Source organism: Mercurialis annua, linkage group LG4 (assembly GCF_937616625.2).
Source record: "Mercurialis annua linkage group LG4, ddMerAnnu1.2, whole genome shotgun sequence".
Lineage (NCBI taxonomy): Eukaryota > Viridiplantae > Streptophyta > Magnoliopsida > Malpighiales > Euphorbiaceae > Mercurialis > Mercurialis annua.
The window spans coordinates 33630806-33652145 of record NC_065573.1 but is presented as its reverse complement, the minus strand read 5'-3'; the positions used below and the strand labels follow the sequence as shown (position 1 = coordinate 33652145).

At 31.5% G+C, this 21340-nt stretch overlaps 2 protein-coding genes and 1 long non-coding RNA gene across 4 annotated transcripts; 1 reads left to right on the top strand and 2 right to left on the bottom strand.

The window, feature by feature from the left end:
- Window positions 1–2155: 2155 nt before the first annotated feature.
- Window positions 2156–6814, top strand: LOC126676251 (cyclin-dependent kinase C-2 C). Of its 2 annotated transcripts, none has more exons than XM_056105574.1 (9): window positions 2156–3008; window positions 3187–3471; window positions 3622–3939; window positions 4405–4632; window positions 4768–4865; window positions 5048–5156; window positions 5422–5880; window positions 5986–6118; window positions 6489–6814. In XM_056105574.1, exons 1-9 carry the CDS (start codon window positions 2586–2588, stop codon window positions 6494–6496), a joined length of 2061 nt encoding a protein of 686 aa, XP_055961549.1. In that variant the 5' UTR covers window positions 2156–2585; the 3' UTR covers window positions 6497–6814. The 2 variants fall into 2 exon arrangements, with proteins under 2 accessions (XP_055961549.1, XP_050226371.1); XM_050370414.2 differs by having other exon boundaries at window positions 2158–3008; window positions 6517–6814.
- A 624-nt stretch (window positions 6815–7438) lies between these two features.
- Window positions 7439–8263, bottom strand: LOC126678794 (uncharacterized). The gene is made up of 2 exons (XR_007640725.1): window positions 7992–8263; window positions 7439–7762 (listed from the first exon to the last, which is right to left on the bottom strand). It is a non-coding gene; the product is annotated as an uncharacterized LOC126678794 (long non-coding RNA).
- Window positions 8264–10447: 2184 nt separating this feature from the next.
- On the bottom strand, window positions 10448–15302 carry LOC126679066 (uncharacterized). The gene is made up of 11 exons (XM_050374002.2): window positions 15041–15302; window positions 14588–14666; window positions 13722–14018; window positions 13292–13375; window positions 12763–13173; window positions 12368–12503; window positions 12094–12256; window positions 11855–11983; window positions 11359–11553; window positions 10979–11101; window positions 10448–10898 (listed from the first exon to the last, which is right to left on the bottom strand). Exons 3-11 carry the CDS (start codon window positions 13993–13995, stop codon window positions 10785–10787), a joined length of 1629 nt encoding a protein of 542 aa, XP_050229959.1. The 5' UTR covers window positions 13996–14018; window positions 14588–14666; window positions 15041–15302; the 3' UTR covers window positions 10448–10784.
- Window positions 15303–21340: the final 6038 nt, after the last annotated feature.

The window sequence follows — 21340 nt, the reverse complement described above, 5'->3', positions numbered from 1 at the left end:
TAACCAAAATTAACAACATTTTATATAATTTCAAAACTGAATCTAACCGATTAATAAAAAAAATGTTCAAACTAGATTGTTCAATTTTGGTCTCTTTGGTTCTGTTTGTACCAAAATTATAATAATTTATTTGTTTATCATCAAAACAAAGCCGGATGATTACTTGGTTTAGTTAGATTTTGGACTCTCCTGCATCAGATAATTCTTAATTTATTAGTAGACGTGAGTGGTTGATGAGTAGCTGAACCATCATTTTTCCATCCAAGAAGAAAAGGGCCCTTAGACAAAAGGGATTATGATTGCGTATGATGCAAGCTATTGATTTCCTGATGATTAGGGTTGTAATATAAGATGGACCATATCCATTTTCAACTGAAATTCTCTCTTAGGTATGTTTGATTACGATTGATTTCAAACTCTAACCCCACTTCTAATTGAATTTATCTATTCGATTCACTTTTTGATTTGGTTAGATTATTACACACCACTAATTATATGCTTTAGTATGACAATTAAAGACTAATTTATGCTTTGTCAAAATTGCCATGTTGTGTTAAAGTTCCATATGACCAAGTCTTTAGAACTTATGAACAGTAAAAGAAAATCCATAATTTGTATTAGTTCATAGTCAGACCTTGTAGAAGTTGTGAGATCCAAGGTCCGACATGGGTTCAAAAGAATGTCTCCTGTCTAGCTAACCAAGCCAAGATAAGTTCTTTTTATGGGAATAAGGGGAGAAAATCTCAAATTCATGCAGGCTTTACCTTTTTATTTCAAAGAATGTTTAACATAATTGAACATATTTTAAAAATTTAATGAATTGAAGTTGATTAAACTAAAATTAATTTTAAATCAATTAGTCCTATGAGTTTATCAATATTTTTATCAACAAGATTAAATCTATTAATTTTAAAAACAATTGTATGAGTCTAATTAATTTAATAAATTTGCTTGGTTAGCTAGATGAAGTAGTTTAGATAAAGTAGTTAATTTAGTATATTGTGTATAAATTCAGAAAGCAATTTAATATTCAAATCAAATGAAATTTAAAAGCCTTAATAGAGGGTTAAAGAGAAAAAAAAAAGAAAAAAATGTGAAACACACTTCAACTTCGTGTCATTCTCCATTATATTTGGAAAGCAAAAGGAAAAGGAGCACATAAAAACAACATTTCATAATTGGCAACATAAATTCTTACTAATTTTGGATTTTCATATTGAAAATTTATTTGCTAGCTGAAACTTAAATTCTATCAACATAATTTCAATAAAGGTTCATTTTGTCCACAAATTTGGTACAAATATCAAACAAGGTCAAATACATAGTTAAAAAAAACCTCAAACTTAAAATTGTATCTCGTTTTATAATTCAACTAAGGTAATAGAAAACGATTAGAGCATTATATACAATTTGGATATGAAATAGCACAAAATTATTGAACAATTTGGAGTTGCAGACGAGTTAAAATATCAAATTTAAGTGGTTTTATTTTCTCAAAATCACAATTTTTCTTTTGTTTAATTATTTATGTCAAATTTTAAAATAAACCTTTGTTAAATTAAATTTAATAGATCTCGATACATTAGAATTTTTTTATGAATCTATCAATAAAGATTTAATTTTTTTTGTAGGTTGAAATAATGGATATAAACCACATAATGAAAGATTTTTTAATATATATTCACCGCACATATAAACAAACTCAAAATCAAAACTTTATAAACTCTCAAAACTATGAGAATATACTAATCAAAGTGCAAGTTTTTATGCTTAGGTTCATCAGTTAAAATGTCATTCAAAATAATTTCTGTATAAAAAGAAAAAAAATACAATAACATAAAAATGGGGATGCTAACTCCAAGGCGCACGTAAGTGATGGTGCGAATTCGAACTGTATTCATATATATTGGAAGAGACCTACACTATTCGAATGAGGATTAATCTGAATATAAAATATTTAAAAATATCGTTTCGTAGTTGAGATCCGCTTATAAAACCTGATGGACCAAGTAACAAAAAGAAATGGAGAAGCTTCAAACCTCAATCAAATTAAGGAAGGTGCAGAAAACAGTTTGCAATTAAGCTGTTTCCGTTTTGTCATTAATAAGGTGCACTGTAGCTGTTATTGGCAGTTGAGATTCATAACCACCACACTCTCTCTCTCTCTCCTAATAATCAAAACTAACAGAAATCCAACAGAAATTCTTTAACAGTCACATTTCACCTTTTTTTCTCTTTTCCTTTTCCTTTTCTTGAAAACAAATACAGACAACACAACAGAAAAAAGCAAAGCCTTAAACACATCAAACACTCATCACTTCAAAATTAAAACATGAACCAAAATAGGACCCAATCTCTCTCACCCTTTAATCTCGGACTATTCTTATTCCTGTCCACCCGCAAATCCCGCATGCACCAACTCGACAAACACTCTTAACCCATTTCCCCAACCAAAAATCTATTTTGTTTTTCCCAAAATCTAAAATGTTGATGTAATGTCATAGTTTTTGCTATACCCAAATTTAGTAATCCAAAAAACGAGGACCCATTTTCCCAATCTGGGGTTTTGTCCTGGATTCGGGTTTATGGGTTGCGTTATCTCCAAAAAACGCTCATCCGTGGCTGCCGGAGCTGCTGCTTCTTCCTCCTCGCCGTCTCTGGGTTTTGTCGATCGGAGCACCAATGTTTCGTCAAGACAGCCATCTGGGCCTTTGAATTGTGATCCCAAATGTAAAAAGGACAAGAATGATGCTGATCGTAATAATGATGATCATAATAAGAAGAGTGAGAAGGAGAGGAATGGGTTTGATAGTCTTGACAAGTTTAGGAGGAGAAGCTCGAGCAGAAAGAGTGCGAGTTTTAGTTTTAAATTGGGGTTTTCTCATCGGCATAATGGTGGTGCTGAATATATTGCTGCTGGGTGGCCTAGTTGGCTTAGTTCTGCTGCTGCTGAAGCTATTAATGGTTGGGTACCTCTACGAGCTGATTCTTTTGAGAAATTGGAGAAGGTATATTGTGTTTTTGTCAATCAATTGGTTGGTTTTGGATATGTTTTAAATGAAATTACAATTTGGATTTGATTCATTTATTTGTTTAGTTTGAAAAAAAAAATCTAATGTCTGAGAAATGCTATTTTCTTTAATTTGTTCATGCTTTCCTTAATTGGTGTTATTTGCAATCTGCTAGATTGGACAAGGAACATATAGCAGTGTGTTCCGAGCTCGAGAAGTTGAGACCGGAAGGATGGTAGCTCTGAAAAAGGTTCGCTTTGATAATTTTCAGCCGGAAAGCATTAGGTTTATGGCACGCGAAATTCTGATTCTCCGCAGGCTTGACCACCCCAACGTTATAAAATTGGAGGGAATAATTACATCTCGATTGTCGAGTAGCGTATATCTCGTATTTGAATATATGGAACATGATCTTGCCGGATTATCTTCTTCTCCGGATGTCAAATTCAGCGACTCTCAGGTCAGACAGTCATTGTTCCGGAACTAATCAATGTCATTTCATTACTGTCATAAGGCTTTGTTGCAAGATATTTGGAAGTTGTGACAATAGGTTTTCATTTTCCTAGTTTCTGTTTAGAAGTTTAAAATTTTAGGTCCACTTTGTGTATAGGTCAAGTGTTACATGAAGCAACTATTACATGGGATTGAGCACTGTCATTTACGAGGTATAATACATCGAGACATAAAGGTGTCCAATATTTTCGTCAACAATGAAGGGATTCTGAAAATAGGAGATTTTGGTTTGGCAAATATTCTTAACCCAAAGAACAAGAATCAATTAACCAGTCGCGTTGTAACTTTATGGTATCGGCCTCCTGAACTTTTGATGGGCTCAACAAGTTACGGAGTATCTGTGGATCTATGGAGTGTGGGTTGCGTATTTGCAGAACTTCTCATTGGAAAGCCTCTCCTAAAGGGGAGAACCGAGGTAACCACGCAGCCATATTGTAGTATCTTCAAAAAACAATGTTGTATGGAAATTTGTTGAGTCCTACGTTTCAACATTTCATTTTCCTTTCTAAAAATGCTTTTGAAACTCCGAAACCCTATATTTTTGACCTACTCTTGTAATTTTTTTTTTTCGTGTTTCTATTTTTGCACCACATAGTCAAAAAAATATAAATCCATTTGTAGTGTGATTAAAGATGCATTACAAATGGAAATAAACAAATGTAAAATTGGTATTTCAGAATCTTTTCTTATGTATCAACTCTTAATCCTAGAACCTGAAACAATTTAAGTTATGGCTAGAGTAATTAGTAGTTTCATGAATAAAAACATTTCAGCGTAGTGTTTACATATTGACTACTTTCTTAGTTCTCTCTGTTGCGGATTTTTTTTCTTCCGAAATATGTTATCAAGTAGAAATTAATAATTGTTACCTTGTAATCAGGTTGAACAATTACACAAAATCTTCAAGCTTTGCGGTTCTCCTTCTGAAGAGTACTGGAAACAGTGTAAGCTTCCAAATATTAGCATATTTAAGTCCCAACATGTTTATGAAAGTTCGGTTAGAGAGAGGTGTAAAGATTTCCCTACAACCGCCGTGGACTTGATAGAAACCTTCCTCTCAATAGAGCCAGATAAGCGCGGAACTGCCTCCTCTGCTCTTTTCTCCCCGGTACCAAGTTTGACCTCTCATAGTTCTTTAGTTTACTGCTACAGGTTGTCAAAATGTGATTAATTTGAAGTTGTGGCCTCGTGTTTTATTCGCCTTTTAATTACTATCTTAATTGTATAATTTTTTTGTCTTTAGTACTTCAATACCGCACCATATGCATGTGATCCATCAAGCTTGCCAAAGTATCCACCTAACAAAGAAATTGATGCCAAACAACGAGATGAAGTGCGGAGGTAAATATGTTAATTTTTGTTGTCACGAGATGCCTCAGAACAATGCAAGGGTGTTGCTGTTAAGTGAATTTCCATTACAGCAATTATGGTCTTTTGAGGTTTTGCCTGTTTTGTTATCAGTTTAAGTCCAATTCCAACTATGATATTCATACTGTGTCATTAAATAACTATTGTACTTTCAGAAAAATGGCTGGTGGCAGAAAAAGAGATGCAGGAGCACACAAAAAATCAAGAAAATTTATTAGAGTTTCGCAAGAACATAACATTCTCAATAAATATGCATCTAAACAGGTCTCTCTTCTCTCTTTCTCTATGTTGCTCGAAAACTTCTCAACACGTACGTTTTAGTGTTTCGTTTCTGTTTCAAGAAATCTTTATGAAACTCCGAAACTCTATAGTTACAACATATTCTTATAAATTAGTTTATTATTTTGTTGTTTTCCATTTCAACATTTCTCGTTTTAGCATATTTATTTTCGTGCTTCGACTTTTTTTTCGCTTCTGGCTCTAAGATGTAGGTGGTTTGCAAGGGTTAATTTGTTGTTCATTTATGCAGGAAATGAAAGAAAATACTCAATCTGTTTCTAAAATCAATGACGGTCACGTCCAGACGAAGAAGGGAAGAGAAGATATGAACAGAGAACCGAGTTCTTCGTTTGACACAGTTTCAGAAACTTCCCAAGCAACAAAAGAGGAATTCATTTTCACGGGTCCAGCACCGGTGGTAGCATCAAGTGGCTTCGCATGGGCAAAAAGGCGGCAGGAGGATGCATTGTCGACAATATCGTGTACAGAATCTTTGACAAAGAGTCAAGTTAGTGCATTAGACTCGACAAGTTTCAACTTTGCAAACAGTTCCTATAACGTAACGAATAAACCAGAAGGAGGACATGGCTCTCATGAGGTCACATCAAACCATGCAATGCAGAAACGACGAAACAGACATAATTCATCAGATTCTTTTGATGGGACAAATGCTTACTATTTCCAAAAGGCAAATGATGAGTATAATGTGGTATGTATGCACCACCACCAAATTCTTTTGTGTTATGGTTCCTAGTTTTCTTTAGTTTGTTTCTGGATGTTTTTGTTCTGAGCTCAGCGTGTTTTAACTTGTTAGGATGAGGATAAAGAAAGGGAAAAGATTGAATTTTCTGGACCGTTGTTGACTCAAGCATATAAATTTGATGAACTATTGCAAAGGAATGAAAGTCACATACGCCGAGCAGCTCGCAGATCAAGAATATACAAAGGTAGGTACAAGAAACCTTTTTTTTATAATTATGTAAATATTTTTCATCTTCCCTATTGTATGCCAATTTCAGACTGTTAGCTGAGTGATTCTTGAATTCATATGCATATGTTGCTATGAAAGTAGCAAAGGATCAATTCACCCCTTCCCATTTACTTGGATCGAAATTTCAATTTTTTTCTGACAATTAACCCGAAACATCTCCAAATTGAGTCATTTCAATCCGTGAGTTGCTGGTTTGAGAGACACGCGATTAAATCAATCTAATATCTCGCAAACCAGCATCTAATGACATCTATCCAAGTAGATGGGAGGAGATAAATTGATAGTTTGTTAGTAGATGCTGGTATTTTCTTGTTTAAATTTTGCAGAAACCTAAATCCTAATATTTTTTGGCAGTTGAAGACACTTCAAACCATTAAAGAAGGCAATGCTTTGGAAGAATTGGTAGCTAATTTGAGACATAGTGAAACTGCACTATAGGTTTTGACGTTGATGTTCTTTTGAGTTCAATATGTGTTCATATCCATTATATTAGCAGCTTATGAAAAAAAAAGTTGTAATCTTTTAAGGCATAATAATGGACTGATCACATGAGAATTTGAAGATCAGGTGACCTAAATTGAAGGAAAAAGGGAAAAAAGCAAAAATTTGTTTAACACAACATAAAATGCAATAGAAGTTTTCATTTTTAACATTTTTTTGTGTGTTACATGTGCATTACTTTTCTTTCATTTATTTCAACTTCTAGAGATGAACTACCCACTAGAATTGCAAATTGTGCTGGTCATCCTCAAATATCTTTAGCAGTAAGTCTAATCATTCAAAAATATTTCATTTTTCAAATTGTCTCATTTATGACAAATTTTCTAAATCATCAATTGTAGTTTATTGAGTAATTTTTAGTTTCTATTGTTTCAATTTGCCTTTTTACCATTAAAATTTTCAAAAATAAAAAGTAAATGAATTTGATTTAAAAAAATATTAGAATTGACGATTTTAAAAATTTAAATAATAACAAAAATATCAAGAAAAAAATATTATTGAAGGATTAAACTTTACCACCATACAACATTGGGGTCATTCCATGGTTACTCTTTTCTTTTATGCGAAACAAAGATTACATTATTCATTTATTACTATTGAATAACAAATTATCACTTTAAACAAAATAAAAACATTAAAAAAGCGTAATGTTGATGTTTAAGCAAATATAATATTCTTAGGTTAATGAATGTGAAAATTTAATTTTTTTATGATTCTATAATATTATATTAATTTTATAAATTTCCTTTTTTTTCTCTAAAGATTCACGACGATCTTAATGCAATTCTAAAGTTTATTTAATTTAAAGTAACGAATGAATTTAAACTAAAATTATTACAAATAACTTGTAAAATCAAACTTAAATTATGGAGTAGTAAAAACTAAATTAAATTATCTTCTGGAATTCCTTTATCTCAACTTCAGCTAGGCAAGTGGAAACCCTAATGATCCTCAATTTACTGTTAGAAAACTGAGTGTCGGCAGTGGCGAAGATGAGGACAGTGATTCACTTTTGGCTTCTCCGGACCAAATCACCATCCTCGTCGTCACCACTTTCGGCACTCGTCTTCTCCTTCGAATCACTCTCAGTCACCTAAAACTATAAATTAAAACAAACTTTATTAATTATTATGAAATCAGATCGCAAAACATTTTAAAAACTCTATAAAATTTGAATATTGTAGACGAAATTCAACGATTCTTGATTAGGTCAAAATCAATAGGAACTGGAAAAAAAAATTCACAAAAATAATTAAAAACGTTATTTTGTTTTTTTTTTCACACAAAGAAAATAGATTAGAAGAAAATGTAGGGCAAAATCCCCTCACTTTAGCTGCATAAACTAGAGCAGTAAAGCGGCCATGGGAAACCCTGTTTAATATACGCCCGTCACACTATCATGCGCCACGGTGTTAACGGAACCTTCTCTCTGTGGAATACCACGCTTCCCCTTTCACTCATGGGGTAAGCGCTCGGCCTCGGACGCTATTTTCTCTTTTCTCTCTTCTAATTTTATTTTTATACACTCATCTTTTTTGCCCTACTAAATTCTTTTTCCTCTTTTGCCCTTTTCCTTTCTCATATTTACCTTTCTATCGCTATTTCTTAGGGAAAAGGTGCAAAATTAACCCTAATGTTTAGCCCGTGTCTCACTTACATAGGGATGGCAATGGGGAGGGGATTCCCCGTTTTCCGTGGGGACCCGCCCCTAATGGGGCGGGGAATCCCCACCAATTACCCCCATGGGTACGGGGATGGGGGAAAATCATTCCCCAACCACGGAGATGAGAAGGGGACGGGGAGTATAGTCCCCACCCCATGGGGATCCCCGTCCCCATGGGGATCCGATTTATATTTATGTATATTTATATTATATTATAAGTTTTAGTATGTTATTTATAATTTTAAATAATTTACATAATTTTTTTTATTAGTTTCTATTTAGTTATAAATATATAATAATATAAAAGGTAATAGTATTTTTTATAATGATTTTTTTTTCAAATATTTTATGAAAATAATAAAATTATTTATAAATTATATTAATTGTACGGGGAACGGGCATCCCCATGGGGATGAGAAATCCATGGAGATGGGGATGGGAATGATTTTATCCCCATTAATTAAATGGGGACGTGGATGGAGATTTTCCATAGACGCCCCATTGCCATTCCTACACTTACACCATTAATGTTTTTTTTGTCTCAAAAATAACCCTAATATTATAAAAGATAACATTTTAAACCTTCAATTAACAGAAACATATCACACCTTTAAATTCTCTAATGTAGCAATTAGACAATAAAAGAACAGAAAAAACCACATCATTCTTTATGAAAAAACATTGAAGAGCCCGCACGAGTTTGGTCTAATGGTCTCAGACTCAGCCATCTGGGCGCTAAAGGTCGCGTGTTCAAACACCGGCTACGCCTTTTCTTAATATGAAGTGGTTGAGGTTCGGCTACTGGCCATTATAGCACGGAATTACCAGGTATGTGGACTTGCGGGCGGTCCACATCTCGGAGTTTGACAATGACAGTGATGTGATGTGGCGGAGGGGATGAGTTTCATTTGAGAGATAAAAGGATGATGTGGCTTTCTCTGTTTTTTTTTATATTTTCTAATTACCACATCAGAGAACTTAACGGTGTAATATGTTTCTGTTAATCGAAGGGTTAAAATGTCTTCTTTTTATAACGTTACGGCTATTTCTGAGATGAAAATAAATCAATAGTCCTAGTGAGATAACATTAGGGTCATTTTTTATTTTCTTGTTATACAATCCATCTTTTTCTTTCTCATATTATATATATTTGTTTAGCCCAAATCTATTTTCCAGATAAACTCTCCAATATATTTGCTTTGGTTCAAATTTATTTTCCATAAGATATCCCCATCGTAATAGAAAAATAATTAATAAATGGTTTTCTAAATTCGTTCATATTGATCAGTCCAATTTAATTCTCATTACATCAAACAAGGGATGGTTGTTATTCGGCACCGATCCTTCGAAAAACGTATTCAAGTCTTGTTGTGCATTCGACCCTTTTTTGCTCAATCCTCTCACCAAGGAGAGAATTTCTCTGCCGAATGTCGGGTCCCTTGGAGTAGACAAAGCAGCTATTTCAATAATAGATGGACTTCCCAAGTTTATAGTTCTCGGTAACGTTAAAGTCACCGGTGCAAGTGACCAGGTGATTCTACGAGTTGCCCGCCCATATGATGAATCATGGACGACATGGAATTATAATTCTGAAGACAATTTCAAGACAGGAATCTTGTCTGTGTGCATAGTTAAAAACTATATCTACATCTTCGACAAAAGATGTTGGGTACTAGGATTCGATATGAATGATTCTTCGTTTAAAGATGACATAATGTTAAGACCTGAAGATGTAGAGTATCCCTCAAATATCATGCAAGATGAAGGAGAAATTTTTCGGGTGAACGGTTATTGGTCCATGGAAGAAGGTTACAGACAAAGATTGAACTTAAATTTCTACAAGCTAACTGCGGATAAGAAGACAATGATGAGATGGGAGTTGCTAACTGAGGAAGACGAGATTATTAAAAATAGATGTTGGATCATAGGACTTGTCGGATTTATTGCGAAAGAGAAACATAAAGGCTTCATTTATTTTCTTGATGAGAGGCACATATTTGGTGTTGACATTAACGATCCAGATAGGCGTGTTCAGGAATTCTTCACCCATCTTCGTAGTCCTATTTCCTATTTAAGTAAAGTTAACTTTTATTTTGTTGATATGGATTGATTAATAAAATATATAGAACTGTAGCTTATTTTTATTAATAATCCATCTACATAAATTTATACAGGTACATATCAATTTGATTTGATTGAAGTTTATAATTTTTCACTTGTTAGTAACACACTCAGCTTTAAAAGCATCTCTTTTTTCTATCTTCTTATAAGTATTAATTAAACATAAACGATTTTCTTTTTTTAATTTTGACAATTGGGAGAAAGAACTCCTATTCCTCTCTCATTCACAAATTGCAAAATTTTCTATACCATGGGATCAAATGCACATGTTGATCACATCTCTGTTAACATGGTTGTTCGGCGCCTTTTAAGAGTCAGAACTGCGCATTTTTCGATATCAATCATCTTCAAGAGTCATTATTGTCGGTATCTGACCATGGTCAACGAAGTCGATCTTGTTAAGTCTCAGACAGCACAACACTTGCTCCGGAAGCTCTTCTTGTTTTTGTGCCTGTTAAACCATTTTCATTTTAAGAATGGGTTAGACATACTGAGCTTGCTTATATGAGAAAAAATGACTCAATATGATACCTGAATTGTTAAACCAAGATCAAGAATTCCATTTTTAAGCCGGTCTCGAAATGATTCAAGCCCCTTCCTGGATATGAAGCTGAAGCGATGAATATCAAGATCAATCTCGAAATAATTAGGACCCTGCCAGACAGAGATAGATATTGTCAGCAAAGCACTAATAAACAGCTTACTATGCATAATTGCATCATAAGAATGAAAAAACAGAAATAAGATTTGTTATTAGTCAGAAATGATCTTTTCCCGCCATGGAGACTAAAACCTCATGTAACATTGTTTTAAACGTGAGCATGGACAGAACGCAAATATTCTCAGCAGAAAGTGAATGTGGTTGTGTGTATGCTGTCAGAAGAAAAATTAGCAACAAAATTGTGCGTTACCTTATAAAATTGATGCTGAGGACGAGAAAGGACAGGTTTTTCATTGTAAGCATTTACAAGCTTCTTTTCAGTAGAACTTAAATTGAGATCATCAGGATTGACTAAACCAGTCATTATCTTTAGCCTTTCTCTATAAGGAACACTTGACTCTTTTGCAAAGCCTTTGACTTTTTCTGTCTCATCTTCAACCAGTTTCTGTAATTTGGAATGAAAATGTTAGAGAACTAGTAATCTAGTATTCATATATCCTACATACTTCTTTAATGTGTTGCACTGAAACTTGTTGATTTCTACGTTTATGCGTTTCAATTCTGTTTCAGAAAATGCTCTGAAATATGGAAATTTAAATTTTTTGCATATTATAAAAATTGTTGTTTCATCGTTTCTCTTTCCGGAGTTTTCTGTATCGCCGTTTTGTTCCCATACACTAGCTCCTTTATATTTTGAATGCTGTTGACTAAAAAATAGAAAAATAACAGAAAATTGGAAACAATACCTTGATATTATCTTCACATTGTGAAGAGATTTCTTTCTCAAAATTTTCAGACACCTTAAAATATAGTACAAGACTCATTCCTTCACCATCGCTGTCGCCAAGGAACATTGCAGTAGGGTAAGTAGGCAACTGCAATGAGACATACAGCAAGATAATACAATGCACATGAGAAGCCATTCATAAGATATTATCAGCTTAAAGAATTGACACAATCATTCTGTATTAAATTAAACAAATACCTGAATATTTACGATTAGGAGAGAAGGAATTTTTCCTTCGCCTTTTACATTCGGAAGCTCAAGGTATCGTGCAATGTGATTAACCTTTCTTGGGCAGATAAACAAATCAACACCAATCGGAGTATAAGGACTGTAACTTGGAGCGGGGCACTTCCTCTTATCTCTGCATTGTAGAGCATTGTAAAATTATATCCACAGAGATAAACAACAGAATAACTACTTGTAGCAATTGGCTTAGCATCCATTCAGGGATGACTTGAGCGAGTTAGCATACTTGAAATAGGTCTCCCCTCGAAGTTTGAAAGTTGAGGGAGGAATCTCAGACCAACATCCTATTGTTGGCTTCTCTCCCAGTTGACGAGGAATAGTGAGTCCTGCCTTGGGATGATACAAGAATCTCTTTGATGCACCTACATGATTGACAAAATATGTTACACAACCATAGGATCACAATAGCACGAATCTGAACATCATCGCCGACAAGTCACAAAAAGCATTTGATTGACTGTGAAAACTACGCCATTGCAAACATCTAACATGTAAAAAGTAGCAATGGCATGAAAAACATCAGGCAACAAGAGATATAGAACATTGCAAGTTGTAAATATGTAAAGCAATGAAGACAAATTGAACTGTTTCACTAAAAAAATTATAACTGCAAATACTAACATTGTTCAGTGGTCTCTTCTCCATCACATGACTTCCTCTTAAAAGAAAGCCTAAAAACTGCTAATTTCTTTTTCTGACTTGATGCATTCAAAAGCTTGTCATTGAAACTCACAGAAGGATGCAACCGAGATAACCCAGATCTTAAGGTGTTCTCTTGAGAGTCACGTCTGTCCTCTTTTGAACCTTTAAAGCTTCCATAATTATCTAATAATTTCTGAGGACTAATAAGTGCAAACCCTTTTGGATCCTTGAATTCGTCTTTGCCTGTCATATGTCCATCTATTTTCACAAAACTTTCATGGTATTCTTCATATTTACCCTTGCCATCCGTATAGCATGAAGAACTTTCATACTGAAGCACTTGTCCACCCGAAATGTTCCCAATAGCTGAACCCACAGAGGAAAAACGATCTGCGTAAAAGTAAGTACACCAATGAGAGCTCAAATAAAGATCAATAAAAACCTCATTATGGCGTAACATATGTGTAGCTGCATGCATAGTTTACAACTGATAAAGAAGATGCTCTACCTCCAATCACACTACTAAATTCATCGTCAGATTCGGATTCCAATATACTGACTGAATCAAACCAAGATTCCTCCTGGCAAATTCCTGCAAATACAAAGTGTAAAGTCAAAACTACAGTTCTTGAGCATTAACCAATGCTTATATGCCTGCATTTTTCTGCTTCTCAGCAGTAAAAAATCTTCACAGAAAATATAGTTAAAAATAACAACGTAAAAAATTCACGAGTGTAAGAGGTGAGATTGGGAGCATCAGCCTCGTGAGTTCCACTGCCTATAGCACATGCAACTGAAAAGTTAATGGATTTTCTATGTTTGTTTGGCGAGTCTGATCAGACAAATATCAGTTCTGTTAGACATGCCTAAAACATGATGCAAGAAACCAAATGAGTCATGCCAACTAGTTCTTTTGATAAATGTAATGAGAGACATACCATCTATATCAACTTGACTAAGATGCCATTGCAATTGGGTGAGATGGTACATTGAATTGGAGGCCCCAGATTTTCGGCACGTAGAAGTTTTACCATTTTCAAAATCCATATGGACAAATTGACTTACGGAAACATGTCCAACGTCATTGTTCCTCTTTTTACTTCCGTCATGAGCACTTGATATCTTGACATGGCGTTTCCCAAACCGCCGAAGACGTCTCTTGTGTATTCTTACCCTTTTATGTGGAGCATGAGTGGATACACAACCACCCATTGAGGCTACTCAATTATAGAAACCTATCAAAGAAAACAAATTGTCACCCTTACAACATAAAGAAGAACTTAAAAGATGCCTAACGCGGTGTCTGAAAACAAAAACATGCAATATAAAGGAGAATTCAAAAGCTTGGTATATAAAATGAGTTAAAGTAAGAACATTTGCTACAATATAGTAATATAAGATCAACAATTACCCAACACCACTACTAACTTGTCAACCTAACCTTCTAAATTATTTGACTCAGCCAAAGAATATGATATTAATTAAATCAAAATCATCAACAAGTTTAGGTGCAATTTGGCTTATAGCTTGTCAGGTACAATAATCATGAAGAATTGTTTTGAGGAGCTGGTCAAACAGCAATACCAACAACAACCATCAAATCTAAAACCAATAAACTACTAGCTAGCAACCAAGAGATTAAAGAATTAAAAACAACTCAAAATAAGAAACTAATTACAATAAAAAAAACATAATGAATGTTTTAAAGAAATTGAATCAGTCTCATGCAATCATTAACAGCTTTAAATGGTAAGTTAAAAATCATATAAAATTCAAAAAAGATTAAGAACAAAAGAAATCATACCCTGGTCCCAAAGAGATGTAAATTGAAATGTATAGAGAGGGAGAGGAGAGAGATCCTATAATCAGCACCAAAGAGGCATCTGTTTCAATGTTATAAAAGAAACTGAGATGAGAAAAAAGGTAGACAATTAAAGGGTCCACATCAGAGAAGGTAATACAAGACAAAAGCAAGTAGAATGTTGTACTACAAGAAAGCTTGTCATAATCATTACAAAACAAGAAAAAATAATGTTGAAAATGTCCATTCAAGGAAAAGATTAGCATAAGAATGAAAATTAAAGACTAATCTAAGCTGATTAATAACAACAAAAATGCCCATCAAAACTAGAAACCAAAACATGACATTTGTCCATAATCCCATTTTCAAATGAGCATTCGGCTAGATCGTGGCTTTAATTTTTTCCACGCTCCTCCCGAAAAAATGATGTATTTAAACATTGTGAAGAAAAATTACCATGAAAAAAATGGTGAAGCTGAAAAGAAGGTCTCTCTCTGTGCAAAAAGAAAAGAAAAACAAACACAGAGAGAGATGATAATGGAGTGGATCGGCGGGTGATTAAATGAGTAGGTCCGACGATGTCGGATCCGGGCACAATGTCCAAGAAAAACTTCAACAGTAACAACAACAGCAATAACAACTTCGTCTTTGTGTTCCCTTTAATTTCCTGGTTTACGTACGTTTCAAATCTTTAATTTATGATTGTAATTATAGATTGGTTTCTGTTCACTCATTAATTAATCCTTAATTCTTTATATACAATTAAGGATAATAATAATAGAGTTTTTGACTCATTTCCTTGTCCTAAATTTCGCTGGCATTTTAAGACATTTTCCTCAAGATTTAGTTTTTCTGTTATTTCGGGGTCCTAGGTTTTCTTTTTATTGTCTCTATACTGAATTTTTGCTATTAGATTCCATACTCTGTTTTTATTTTACTTTCAGTTCTATACAGTGATCGTCTGTAATATAATCGGATATTTTTGAACTGGGATTTTTATATACTTTTAAAAATGAGGATGTAATTTTTTTAAGAGTAAATTATTATGAGCCATATATATTATAATTTACACTTTAATCTTTTTTGTTTAAAAATCATACGATATGGTCACTCACTTATATTTCCGTAAACGATTTAGTCCTTCCGTCTATTTATGGTGTTGGTCAACCGAGTCAAATGACTAAATTTTAAAGAAATTAATTTAAAAAACAATATGATTCCCCACTTTTATTTCTGACAATGATTTAGTCTCTCATTTTTGAAAATTAATTAAGCCTTAAATTCTCTAACTCAGTTGACTAACACAAATCTGGTGAAAATCGTTGACATGTCATTATTTGATTCGTTCTGACATTGTTATTGTCCAGTTGTCAACTCTGTGATTTTTATCGGATTTTACTAGGTATATCGATTTGAAAAAAATTGATAGTTAGTGTATGAAATGATAATTTAAAATGACGTGATTAAAATGGCAAAACGTGTAAAATTAATGAACTTTATAACATTAACTCATTTATTATTTATTATTAGTGGGTGAAGTATATGCTAGCGGTTTTTAATTATTTAAACTTGGTGTTATAAACAAAAGATATTGAATTACATCTAAACTAGAATCACTGGTTAATTAAAGTTTTATAAATATATAATTATATGACTTATTAAATAAAAAAGCTAAAATGATAAACGCTCAATAGAAACTGCTAAGATTGTGGGTTTAATTTTTTCCACAAACGCTCTTTTTCCTCCAATTATATAATTAAAGTAAAAGTAGAGAATCAATATAAAAATAGAAGATCAATATATACTTTTTTTCTTTTTCAATGTAATCGTAAAAATCACTATATAGTTTAAGTTAACACTTGAATTGAGAAATTTTGGATATACACAATTTATGGATTTCATGGAAATTCATTATTTACTGCAAAAATCTAATGGGAATCTATGGATTGGACAATCTCTTATCCTCCAAAATTCATTATTTACTTTTCCATTTTTTAGATGAAAAACTTGAAAAAATTTGCTATATAACCTTCTTATTTTACCCACCTAAGATAATATTAAAAGAGTACATTCCTAAAAGTTGATTTTTAAAATATACATTTTGAAAGGAAATTAGACGAATGAAATACTACCACTTAAAAAAAGTTAAATAAGGTGAGTTATAAAATATTTTTCAAAGTTGAAATCTATTATTTTTAATGAATGATAAATTATGTTATAATTTAAATATTTCAAATCTATCTCTATAAATTCATGGATTTCATACGGTGGAATTTATTCATTGATTCTATATTTTATGGATTTATTAAAATCCATAAATTTATAAAAACTGTAAATTTTGAAAACTCAAACACGCCCAAAATTAAAAAAATATAATTTCACACCATGATTTAATAATTAAAGATTAAGATTTTTATTACATAAAATAAACAATTTATGTAATGCCATAGCAATATCTATCGTTTATCTCATATATTCAATAGTGAAAGAGAGAACGATGATTTGATTCATCATTGTTGTCCGATAAAACTAACGAAATAAAATAATTAAAAAAGTAAAATTTAATCGATGATTGACGATGGAAAGAACCTCATTTCACGATGTCGGCCCGGCACATTCCGGCAACGTATATATTAGTTAAATTATTTCACAGTTTTGTTTTAATTTGTACACCCTTTTTTATTCCAATTATTTTATCCAGTAATATTTTGACTATTTCTTTGCAAAGTCAACCAAGTATGTTCCTTAGATCTGAAAATTGAGTTGTTGCTTGGTAATTTACAGTCTTTCTTTTTAAAAAATTCATAATTTTAGAGAAGAGCAGCCTGGTCTTAAATGTGAAATCTAATGTGAGTATTAAAGTGCTTTTTAATATATATTTAAATTTAAATTTAGGGGTTATAAAAATTATCAGAAACTACAAATACGACAATAATTGATTTATCAATTGCTAAAAATAACGACATATATTATTATGTTGTGTAACAAGTAGTCATTTAGTCTCTTTTTGATGTTATTTTTTTTAAATGTACCAAAAAATATTATTTCTATGTTATTACTATGTATACTATTTTTTTGACGATGATCAGTATGGTATATGAATTTGTATATAAAATTAATGATTTATTTAACTATATCATATTTTTAAAATAAAACCAAAAAATATAAAAAAAATATTTGAAATATTTAATTTAGTTTTATGAGCAAATTACGTTGAGGTTTCTGAGATATATCATAATTAACAGTTTGATACCTATTGTTTTAAAAGTCTACTTAATATTCCCTCAATTTTAATTCCTTTAACTGAGAGATCCTTCCATTAATTTGAGAGACTAAATCATTTAACGAAACTAAAACTGAGGGATCAAATCGTTTAAAAGTAAGATACCACATCATTTAATAAAATTTAAAATGAGAACCAAACCGTTCATGAAATTAAAAGTGGGGTATCAAATCGTTTGAAAGTAAATGTCAAAATTAACGGAGGGGCCTAATAGTTAACGGAATTAAAATTGAGAGACCATTAAGTAGATTTTTAAAACAAGAGGTACTAAATTGTTAATTATGGTATATCTCAGGGACCTCAAAGTAATTTGCTCTATTTTTAATATATATAAAAATGAAAAATGGAAAATGGAAAATAATAGTATTAAAGAGTAATTTGCTTCCATTTGTTTGAAATGGACAGTATGAAAGTACGTGGACATAGAAAGACAAATGAATAAGTAGAAACAAACAATTTAAGAATGGTGCATGGTCCGACATGGAGAGACTCTACTCTCTATATTTTGATTTGATTTTAATCCAGCTGCCTTTGCTTTGCTTCACCTATCAAGTCACATCTTCTATTTACTCTTTCTTAACAGTAATGCTTTTCATTTAAAAATCACATTTTACTAATTAATCTAATATATTTTTTTAAAACTTAAAATTATTTCACATTTTATTTTATTTTTCGTTTATACACACTTGTGGTGTCTAGCAGAAAGCCACATTACATGCTCTTTAATTTAAATGGGACAATTACTACAATTGAAACATCGAATATTAAATCAAAACTGAAATTAAAATCTTTTAAAAAATAAATCACAAATAAAAAAAGTCAAAAAGATAATATACTTTTAAATTATTGAGCTTAAACTATTTATGGATAATAATTCAAAATAAAAAGTAATGTATTTTGGTATTTATGAATTTTCAAAAAATGATAGTTATGATTATTCCCTCCACTTTTTATTGATTGGCGTTTTATATAGAAATTTTTGTTTCAATTTATTTGATGTTTTATTTATTAATAAATATCAACTAATTTTTTTATTTTATCCTTATTTAAGATTTTTTTTTAAAAAAGCTACTAATATTGATTGTAGGAGTTGTTATAGAGACATTATATACATCAATTTTATTTTATAATTTATAGACATAAAACTAAAACCGCAATTATTAAGAAATGGTGGGAGTAAGTATTATCTTCTTTCTTTATAATGAACACATAATCATTATACAAGCTTTGTACGCAATTATATGTATTTAAATATATTATCATTGGTGTGGGGGACATGATGGATTTGAGAGAATTCTTTTGTCACTACTCACTAGTGCGATTGATGAAAATATATCATCCAAAACTCCACAGGAGCCAGATAGATGAAGTTTTCTGCTACTGCACTCTTTTTTCATATTATATTTTTGCTGGACTAACTTTTTCAAAATAATATAAGACCATTTTTTAATTTAGATTTGCATACACTTTCTTTTGATAATTGGAACATCCCCACGAGTACTTTAATTGTTAAGTAGGCTTCAATAATCACTACAACAAAAATGATCAATTGTGACATTGATCAAATGTTACTTAATATTAAAAAAACGTTGTTTAAAGTTTATACCAACATTTTTTATAAATGTCATTAATATGTTACATTTGTCGGTGTCGTTATGTGTTTAAGCGATATTTAATACAAATATTTGTAGCCATTTAGAGTAACATTTAAAAATATTTATCGTGACATTTATTTAATATTACTATAAAAATATTGTAGCAATATTTATAAAGTGTTGCATTAACTACTAATTTATTATGAAATAGCTATATTATTATTATTTTTCTTCTTCTTCTTCTTCTTATTATTATTATTATTATTATTATTATTATTATTATTATTATTATTATTATTATTATTATAATAAGTAGGTTATGAAAAAAATCATGATACTGTAACATTTATTATACTATGATAATTTTGTATGGCTAGTTTTTCATTTAATTTAATACGTGTTGGTGGTTTATACTCTGCTCATTCATGAATATCAACAAAAAAAAAACAAATACAGAACAACAATCAATAACATATGCTCCATATACTTGATAAAAATAATCTGAAAAGTTACACACATATCTTTAATATTATTTACAAAATTATAGATAAAAAATTATAGATTACAATGGGAATGAAAATAAAAGAACTCTATCAAACTATATTCCGTCGAGCTCCGAATTTAATATCAGTTGTAGATGTCCACCAATTTATAGGTGCTTGCTGTAAATGGACCATTTTTATTTTTGATGTTAACCTACAAAATAAAAATAAAATTTAAGAGAGAACAAATAAAAAAATTATTGAATAATTAAATTGCAATAAAATTAAATTTGTAAAAAAAAATATGAACAAAAAAATAAGATTAGAAATCAATAACCTAATAAGGACAACCATTTGAATTTGACACAAGGGCAATACTGCAATTTTAGATCCGACTACCGCATCAATTGTTCTTGACCTGCAGTGCCACCTAAATATCAGACCAATCACCTCTTCCAAACTTCAGTAACATGAGCGTCTCCTAATCTTCTGCAAATGAAGGAAAATCCATTCTTAATATGGTTTTTTTTCCATACTGCTCTTTCATTCCATGTAACTTCTCTTGTTTCTGGCTTATGCCGGAGCGATGAGCAATTGTTGTTAGTACTCCAGTTCCTCAATAGCTTAAAATTTGATCCATTTACATCCACAAGATTATTGCGCTGGACTTCTACTGCAGATTGCTGCAATTGGGCTGGAGCAAGGTGCGACGGCGCTCTTCGCCGTGTGATCGGTTTAAACTTGAGCAACGAAAAGATTCGCAGTGGGATTGAGAGTTCAGATGCACTTTTAACCTTTAGTATCTTGATGCTATTAATGAAAAATATTTGCGATAATAAAGAGATAACTGAGGAGTTAGTGGTTGGTTTTATTGATGATTGATGAAGAACGTGGAGAAAAATTAGACTGAAAGTTAAAATTAAAATTTAAATTAAATAGTGATAAGATTTTTATCTTCAACAGCTAAAAAGATATTAAAGTAAAAATGTATTTTTAGTGTCATTTCTTAAAATATCACTTAAACAGCATTTTATTATTTAGGATGACATATGTCAAAAATGTTATTATAAGTATGTCACAAGAAGTTGTTTTTGTTGTAGTGAATTAATAATATTATTGTTATATTCTTACACGCACAAATTGATTGAATTTATAAATATGATAAAATAATTTTTTCACCGATATGTTAGATAATAATTTAAAATTACAAAACATTAAACGTTAAATATTTCATTGTAGAATATACTGCTATAAGAAATTATTAAATAAAATTTTAATAGTGTTGCAGAGAAGGAAGAATACCATCTGTTCATCACATGGAAAATCAGGACCATAGAAGTGCAAGTTCCATGCACAAACAAACACGCAGGCCAATTATTTTGTCAGAACTCAGGTG